General features: G+C 44.1%; 1 protein-coding gene across 1 annotated transcript in view; it reads right to left on the minus strand.

Annotated features, from left to right (window-relative positions):
* Positions 1-6,758: 6,758 nt before the first annotated feature.
* The window catches only part of KCNQ3 (potassium voltage-gated channel, KQT-like subfamily, member 3), a 366,273-nt gene continuing 363,881 nt past the window's right edge, over positions 6,759-9,150 (minus strand). Inside the window, 1 exon segment of the mRNA XM_006830712.1 lies at positions 6,759-7,742. Coding sequence (XP_006830775.1) covers positions 7,011-7,742 — 732 coding nt within the window. The 3' untranslated portion in view covers positions 6,759-7,010.

Here is a 9,150-nt window from a genome sequence, read left to right on the forward strand (position 1 = left end):
TCAAGTCAGTTCCAACTCATAGCTACCCTGTATAGGGTTTCTGAGGAGCGGCCAGTGGGTTTGAACCAGCCATGTTTAGCAGTCCGACGAACTGTGCCTGTGGTTCTAAGAGAATAGTACAAAGGGGCAGAGACTGCCTCATTGCTCTAAAAACAAACTGGTATTTGACAACATGACTGGCACACATTTTGGAACTTGGCCCACCACCTGGCCTTTTAACACTCAGGGGAATTTCGGAGGGCTGAAGCTCCCCACTCCCTTATAAAAGTATTTAAAGGACAAAGAAGGGCCCAATTATTCTGGGCTGGGTTGGCTTCCACGGGAACCTTGATCTTTTGATACCAGGAAAGAGAGACACAACTGTTCTGAGCTTTGGGCCTCCCAGAGGATGCTTTTCAAGATTAAACTAATTTCTGCAGGATTTCAAAGCCCTGAAATAAAGGTACAGTGTAGGGACAAAAGACCAGAATCAGCAGACATGAAGACATTTGAACTTGTTTGGATAAAACCAATGACAGATGCTCCTTGAGGGTGGAAAACAAGAGATGCTTGTGGGATATCTGCAAACACAGGAAACTCTAAGAGCTAATGGATTCCAACGTGAACCAGGTGAATCATTTATGTGGCATTATTTTACATACACCACTGGGAGCTGGGTAGTTAAACCAATCAAAGAATCAGGCAGGACCCCAATGAACACTCTTCTCTCTAGGGACCGAATGAGTCTGTTACCATTTTGCTGTAAAGCTGATGGGGTGTAAGGGGCCATACATTGTGTAGGATTGCAGGGCATGAGCTGGGGAACAACATCTCCATCGATCTGGGATACTGTGGTCGGGGGTGGGCAGAAAGAGCTTTGCTTAACATCCCGACTCTACCGCTTCTAATGTGTGACCTTCAGCAATGACTTTTTCTTCTCAGTTTGGATTTCCTCATCTATAAGATGGGGTCAATAACACTTACCTCAGGGAGTTGGAACAAGGATTACAGGTAGTTAAGAGTGAGAACAGTTTGGCAGCATGCAAGTCAGAAAGAGAGTTTAAGATAACTTTCTCTTCTCTTCCCTGACCTCAGTCTTGTTGAGCAGAGGACATGAAAACCTGTTTCTCAGTTTTCTTCGTTACTGGTGAGCATGAAATTGCAGTCCACTTGACAAGTCTAAGAGGAACTGCCAATATATTCCTAATCACTGGACTAGACTTTTGACGGCTTAATTATAAATTGCTCTCACCTTATTATTACATTTAACCACCACTATCCACTGCCATCAAATCAATTCCAATTCATAGCAACCATGTAGGAAAGAGTAGAACTGCTCCATCGGGTTTCCACGTCTGTAAATATTTACAGAAGCAGACGGCCACATCTATCTCCCACGGAGTGACTGGTGGGTTTGAACTACTGACATTTTAGTGGGAGCCTAGTGTTCTAACCACATAGATCTCATCTTTTACTGTGTTGGAAGCCATGTCTCCCCGAATCTTATTTTAACCCTAATATTTGGAGGCTGGTGGTGCAATGGCTAAGCACTCAGCTGCTAACCAAAAGGTAAGTGGTTCGAATCCATCAGCTGCTCTGTGGATGAAAGATGTAGCACTCTGCTTCCATAAAGATGGCAATCTTGGAAACATTACAGGTCAGTCTGAGTTGGAACTGGACTCAGTGGCAAATGGATTTGGTTTTTTGGTTGAAGAAGGCTTAGGTAGAACGACAATGGTTAAACAAACAGAATCAATTATTGTTGCCTAGACTTTGACAACCCTTCTTCTGACCATCTCTGGGGACCGTCTTGTTCAGTCTGGACTTCTTGTCACTGGATTTAATGAGGAGCCCTACCTCACTGGCACATCTAGTCCAAGCCTAGCACAGATGGAAACCAACTGTGGAAATGCTCACTTGAGACAACAGATGTGTTTACTTACTAAATTAATCCTCTAGTTAAACAGACACAAGATTCCTTAACTTCTTTGTAGCTTTTGGTGAAGGGTCTAGAGCACATGGTTGCGACACTGGTCAAGATATTGCTTTTTCTTGATGAAAAGCTGAGCTCATGTGAGACCAAGAAAGCCCATGCAATGGGAGACCTTTACTAAAACTAGCAACTTGGGGTCATAGGTACTACCACAGAAATCACATCCTTCTTCTTAAAATCACACCCATGGGTTTTTGTTTTTGAGAAGAAATTGTTAAATTTATTTAAAGAGGAGGGTACAACCCAAAGTAGTACCTTATCTGGAGCTGAGACAGTCCAAGAGATGTGCCAAAGAGTCTAGGTTATACTTTCATCTATATACAATTCAAAGGAGCTTTTGTAGCGTAGAAAGATGAGGTTTTCTGCTCCCATAAAGATTTACAGCCTTGGAAACCCTGTGCAGGGTCGCTATGGTTTGGAACCGATTCAACGGCACTTAACAACAACAACAACATATGCAATTTAACAGAATTTCTCCTATAAAATAGCAACAAATAACAAAAATTCAATCTGATCCTGAAATAAGAGAGCCTTCAGAGAAAACTGAAGTCACAGGCAAATTCTTTAGGATGCCCTGGGTTTAGAAATCAAAGAAAACCTATGTGGTCTTGGTGTTTTGGATATGTATCCCCAGAAACCAAAGGCCAGCTCCATGGTGTCTGCTGGGGAAGGCTGGGGTGTACTTGACAGCACTGTCAACAATGCAGTTGACTTCTTAGGCCACTGGGATTTTCTTTTTCTTGCCACAGAATTTGATCTGCAGGTTGCCACCAAAAAGAGTACTGTGTTTCTCATGACATCGATGGACCATGGGCTGATTCTCAGCTAAACTTCTCTTGGTCAAACAGATGAAATAGAAATAGCTCAGCTCCTTGTCTGGCCTCAATTTGGGTAGTGAATTGAACAGAAGAAGCAAGCTGGGTTTCTCTGAAGAAGCTCCTTGAGATACTCTAGAAACTTCTTCCCAGCAGCTTATCTGGAGTGGAGCTATAAAATTCATCTCATTGAACTCAAACTCAGTAACTCCCATTCAACCTCTCAACTGATGAGGCCACCGCCATTTTGATGCTGAACTCTGCTCTCACACTTGTCTGCGGCACTCTTGTCCCTACAGAGTCGTCTGTGGAGGTGAAATCAGATCATGTCCATTCCTGGAAGGCACTCTTTGAAGGGAGCTCTGAAATCTGAGGCCACTACACATAATAGCTCTTTGGGCAGACCCTCTGGTTTTCTTATCATTGACAATGCCTGTCATAAAGTATTGAAGTGAATAACAGAAGTGTCTTCCTTCACTCTTAAAACAGTGACATCAAGTTAGGAGAATCATTTTGACCCAGATACGTTAGGGTATTTTACAGATGGGTGATTATCCTCTAAATTCATAGTGTGTAGGAGCTGCCTGGCACAAAATACATCATTATGAATTACTCTGTTGTGACCTATAGTGCGTCTCTCTGGGGTTCTTTTCTAGTGATGTTTTGCAGTAATGTTTTCTCTGATGAGCACAAATTCTCAGTTCCTAGAAGGAATACAGTTATTGGGCAGACTTTTCTATGATGTTTTTTATCCTTTCACTTTTGGTAAAAAAAATTTTCTTTAAGCTTTTGGTCTTTGCTTGTGTTGATAGTATTTGATAATCAAAGCTCACATTTTATCTCAAGCAATTTTTTTTTTCTTAGTCCAATAGGATCACCTTTCAGCTAGCATTTGGAAAGTGGATTTCTCTCATTCATTTTACTCCCGCTAAAATATGGCCTCTTCACCATTTTCACATATCATACTGTGATGCTCAGAGACTGGTGTACATACTTCTTAGGATGCCCAGGCTTCTGGAAACCAAGACAATATCTGTGGTCCTAGGTGCTTTGGATGCCTATTTCTGGGCCATAGTTTCAGCTAACAAAACGCTTTCTAGTTTTTATGATGGAATTAATGTCACTAATCATGGGGTTCTACCAAGACTACTCCAATTCCTTGGGTAGGTTTCAAAACTACTGGTTTCTCTAAAGTCATACCATCTTGGGTAGTATTAGCAACCAATTCGTTGAACTGCTCCATCACTATTCCTTTGTCTGACAAAAGGGTGTTTGCACACACAGTTTGCTCCTCTAACTTACACCCTATCCCAGACCTGAGATTTCTCTGTTTCATCATTGCCAATTCTGCTGCTGCTGCTCTCTGGGATGAGTAGGTTTGATTTGCTTTCCAAAAATGTATTACATTTTAGAAAAGGAATATCAAAGCAGAATTTTTCTGGAAGATTGGTTTTGTTCTATTAAGATCCCTTTCATTCATTCATTCATGAAACATGTGTGTTGTCTGGGTCTAAACTGATATTGATGCCTTATGAGGTGACAGGGACATAGTGGCAATCGAGACAGACAAACCTAGGGGCTGACATTGTAACTTTATGATCCAGTAGGCTTTATGATCTAAACTGTCAACCTATACATTAGAACATAGTACAAATGCCCATTCTTTCTAGGTAGACAGAACCAAAGGCAGTCCCTCTGACTTGGGATGGACTTTGTGGTTACTCTTTTTAGCTTGAGGATGGGAAGGTGACAGACTTCTGACCAAGAACTCTATGGAGATGTTAAAAGATGCATCGATTTGTAAGATTATCAAGGCTGGTAGGTTCTGCAAGAATAGGAATACATTAGAAATAAACAAGTGGAGCATGTGTGGAAAGTACAAGGCTGTCTCCATCATTTGTTTGTTTTCTTTTGGGTTTAAATTACTCATATACGTAAAGAACACAGGGATATGTAAGGTGGTAGGTAGCTCAATCATTTCTGGGGGAACATTCCAGAAAGGTCATAAGAACCAAGCCCTCAGGAAGGACCTTGAGTTTTTTCAATCATGCCCAATGGCACTGGCAGACATATTATAAGGGATGGGGAGGAGGACCAAGTCCTTTGACCTTCAAATCGCCAGAAGTTCAATGAGAAACCATTTTGTAGGGTTTTCATGGCCGATGCCTGTGGTTACTCTCACGTTATTTCCCACCACGGACATCAAGGTCAACACTCATTCATTCACGGGAACCCCTCTGCCCCCACATAAATCTCCCTTCCTACTAACACTCAAGATATTCTCTCTTGACCTTAGGGTTGTAATTTCCTAAAATTAGAGGCGAAACCTTCATCTTTATTCTACTACGAGCTTTACACACTGTTCCTGAGAACATACGGGTTGAGAAACCCATGGCTGAAGAAGTAGCTCCTTTCTCCAACATGGTGCAGGACCTTGCATTACATAATGAATCAAGTGTCAACCAGATATCTGTCACAGCCACTGTGGCTCATGACAAAACTATGATGGAATACATCAATGTCATCTGCATATCAACATTTGCTTGGGCCATTTCAATCATCTTGATAGTCACCACTGTAACCATCCATGACCAATGCTTGTTTTTGTTAAGTGTCCTGGTGCCAGCTCTGTCTCAACGTGACCCTCTGTAGGGTTTCTGAGGAGTGACAGGAGGGTTTGAACTTCTGTGCTTAGATGTATGAAAAGAGCAAGACACGAATACACACTGTCAGCATTTAGCTACTCCAGACCAAGCCTAACACAAATCTTTCCTATCAAAGTTCTTCAGAGAGCAGAAGATGTCTCCTAAGAGGCCACAGCTGGCTTGTGCTTCAGATCAAAGCTTATACAGTAGGGCAGAGCTCTGCAGCTTGTCTGCTTGTATATATTTGAATGAGTCTTATAGATACATGGGATTTAGTATTTTCATTTTTAAGAAAAAAATGTGGTGGAGCAAAATTGGATGGTTTGGGAAGTTTTGCCCATTTGCATATTACTAAGTGTTGTAGCTTGCTTTGATTACTTTATGTCTGGACCCAGGATATAATATATAAGGTGAGCGTATTTTGCTCTAAGAGTGACCTTCCCCTCGCACTGGGTACACTGTGTCTGGTAGACACAATGCACTGGTATCTTGACATGATTTCTGGGTCCCATTGTGGAAATGGCAGAATAGGGTGTTGAAAAGGAGACCAGTCAGGGGTAGGGTGTGTGTGTGTCTGTGTGTGTGTGTCAGCAGCTAGGTACAGAGTCATAGTTTTTACGATAACTCAGTGACTGACGGTGAGTCCTTGCAGACCATTACCATTTCTGCATGCCCTCGTGGCTCTGATTTCTATTGTAAACGTGTATTTTGGATTTACGTATATCATGGGGAGGGGATGTTATTTGGAACCCCAATTTGAAGGCACTGAACTTAGTTCCTGCCCAGAGGCTCCCAACTTCTGATACCTTCTATTATCTTTGGCTACAGTAATTAGGAACTACACGTGTTTTCACTTTAGTTTGTGAGCGTGTTTGCTCCCTGGCCAATTCATGATACATCAGAAAAGCTACCCTGGGGTTTATCGCCCCCTTTTACAGACAAGGAAACTGAGGCATAAGATGAGACAACGGTAGACTGAAAGGTCCCTTTGAAAGCTTCTGATAAATTGTACCAGTTTTTCTTTAATAAAAATAATATTTAAATGTTCTTGGCACTGGAGATGCAATGACTAAAGGGGTTCTTTCCCCAATGGCAAACTCATGGATATTCAGCGTGTGTTGGTGGAGAAAAATGGTTCCCTTGCTTTAGAAAATGGTATCCTTGCAGTGTTCAACAAAAAGGAGCAGTGACCCTAGAAAGAATGTAAAATAACCGTCTCTGCTTACCAATCCCAAACCCAAACCCAAACCCAAACCAGACAGGTAGCAGAGTTTGTGTTCATCGTTTTCTCCCTGGGATGGAAAATATGAAGAGAAGACCCACGGGTATCCTAGAAGAGACAGTGGTACCATTTCTATAGTGTAAAGTCATGCATACCAGGCTGAAGAGGAAGCAGCTTCATTGTGAAGACGTGGGGAGAAACAAGGCCGTGGGGAGCCCCTGCCTGGAAGGGAGCCCCTACGCACACACATGCACTGATGCAGCTATTGGTGGTCCCACTGGTAAGCTTTGGGTGTGAGAGCGGTGAGCTACACAAAGTCTGTTTACATTACAAGGAGGAGTCAGCCAGTGACCCCTTTAAATGGGCTTGTTGGAAGGGGTCCATATCGAATCTGAAATCCCATCCCCTGTGGAAGACAGAGGCATGGAACCACTGGGCGTGAAGGGGTCTGTATCCGTGTCTGTCTCCCCCTCAGCCAGGTATCGTTTCTCCCGCATCCAGCTCGACCCTCCGCTGGGACCAAACATATAATCGTCTCTGTCCTGGGAGATGCTGAAGCCACTCGGAGACCGTTCCAGCTCTTCGTGGTTGACGGACATGAGGGACAGAGGGGTGTCGCTGTCCCGTGTGATGCTGCGTCTCTGCCTTGGGGAGATGTGATCCGAGAAGGGACCGTGAAGTTCCGCCTGGGACTGGTAGCTCACTCGGGAGTCCAGCAGAGTCAAGATAGGCAGGACGGTGGGTCTTTCTGCATACGTCATTGTTGAGGATGGAAGGGCCGCTGGAATCTTTCCAGAACCCGGTCCCCCTCGGGGCAGGCTCACTGGGTCGTGTGCAAAAAACCCATAGGGACCGACTTTGTCGATGGGCACCTGGTGGAAGCTGTAGGGGGACTCAGGGGGGCCTGTCTCAGAATAGTTGCAGATGATGGTTTTCAAATCAGAGTACCTGTTCTCTTTCTGGTCCAGGTCGGCTGGCGAGGAGGGCCCCTTGGTGGGGTAGTAATCTGAGACTTGCACCTGTAGCCGCTCCAAGTTCTGCAGGTGCATATCCACGAGGAAGTCGAGCTTCTTCCCCATGTCATGAACCTGGAAAATACAAAGAACTAGAATGACTTCTTTCTAGTGGTGGGAGGAAACAGTAGCTGTAGGATAAGCACTGGACTGCAAGGTCAGTTTGAACTGCAAGGTTGGCAGTACAGACTCACCAGCTGCTCCTCAGAACCCCATACAGGGTCGCTATGAGTTGGAACCCACTTAACAGCACTTAGCAACAACAACTTTTAGCAGGTTGCTAGGTTGTGCAAACAGTTGGATAAACACTGGACTGCTGACCGAAAGGTTGATGGTTCAAACCCACCAGCTGCTCCTTGGAAACCCTCTACAGGAGTCACTAGAAGTCAGAACAGACTCGATGACACTAAACAATGACAACAACAACACACTAATCTAAAGGTTGGTGGTTGGAACCCACGCAGTAATAGCACAGATGAAAGGCTAGAGCTGAGAAAACCGTATGAAGCAGCTACACTCTGTACTGCACAGGGTTGTCTGGGGTCAGAGCTGGTTTAATGCAACAGCTTTGGTAAAATTGGTTCTCATTTCAGAGAGGAAGAGCATTCTAGAAATTCAGCACAATGAGAACTACAGCCAATCCTTCATTCCATGCCTCCTGTGTGCTTACTAGTACTCATCTCTCACTAACCTACAGTCGCTACAGAGTGGTGCCAATAATTAAGTGTTTGGCTACTAACTGAAAAGTTGGTGAGTCTAATCCACCAAGAAGCGCCTCAGAAGAAAGACCTGGTGTTCCATTTCCCAATGATCACAGTCATTGAAGGCCCTTTGGGGTATCAGTCTACCTTGAAACACATGGGGTTGCCATGAGTTGGAATCAGCTGGTTTGGATTTTGGTTTGTTTTAGAAGCAACCTAGTCCAAGCTGTGCAGAAAGCAAGGGCTAGAAGCAGAGCAATTGTTCGAGGACACATCTCACGGGGCTTCTTCCCAAAGAGGGGTTGTGTTCTCACTGATGCTGTCTGAGTCAAGAAGCAGTAGTTCTTGGTTTGCAAACATTTCCTTGGACAGAAGCACCAGGGTTGTTAGCACGCACCACAGATCCATGGTGCTGTAAGTGTAGGACAGTAAGTAGTTAGCAAGAATTGAGCTTCCCAGACCGGGAGACCCTGCCTAGGAACCTGGGGGGCAATGAAAGCTATACTTGTCATGAGATAAACTGCCCCTGCTTCTGCCCACATACAATTCGGGCCTTGTTTGGGTATTTGTGAGTGTGAACATAAACGTGTGTACGGTGTGAGTGTACCGTTCTCTCCCAGAATTCCGGTAACAAAGGCAGGTATGATCATCCGCTTTTACAGACGAGCATGTGGTGGTTGTTGGTTCTGACTCATAGCAACCCTATATAGGGTTTCCCAGGAGCGGCTGGTGGGTTTGAAAATAAATACATTGTATGTTATATGATAGAGGCCTGGTGTGTC

The sequence above is a fragment of the Chrysochloris asiatica genome, unplaced genomic scaffold, assembly GCF_000296735.1.
Source record: "Chrysochloris asiatica unplaced genomic scaffold, ChrAsi1.0 scaffold00001, whole genome shotgun sequence".
NCBI lineage: Eukaryota > Metazoa > Chordata > Mammalia > Afrosoricida > Chrysochloridae > Chrysochloris > Chrysochloris asiatica.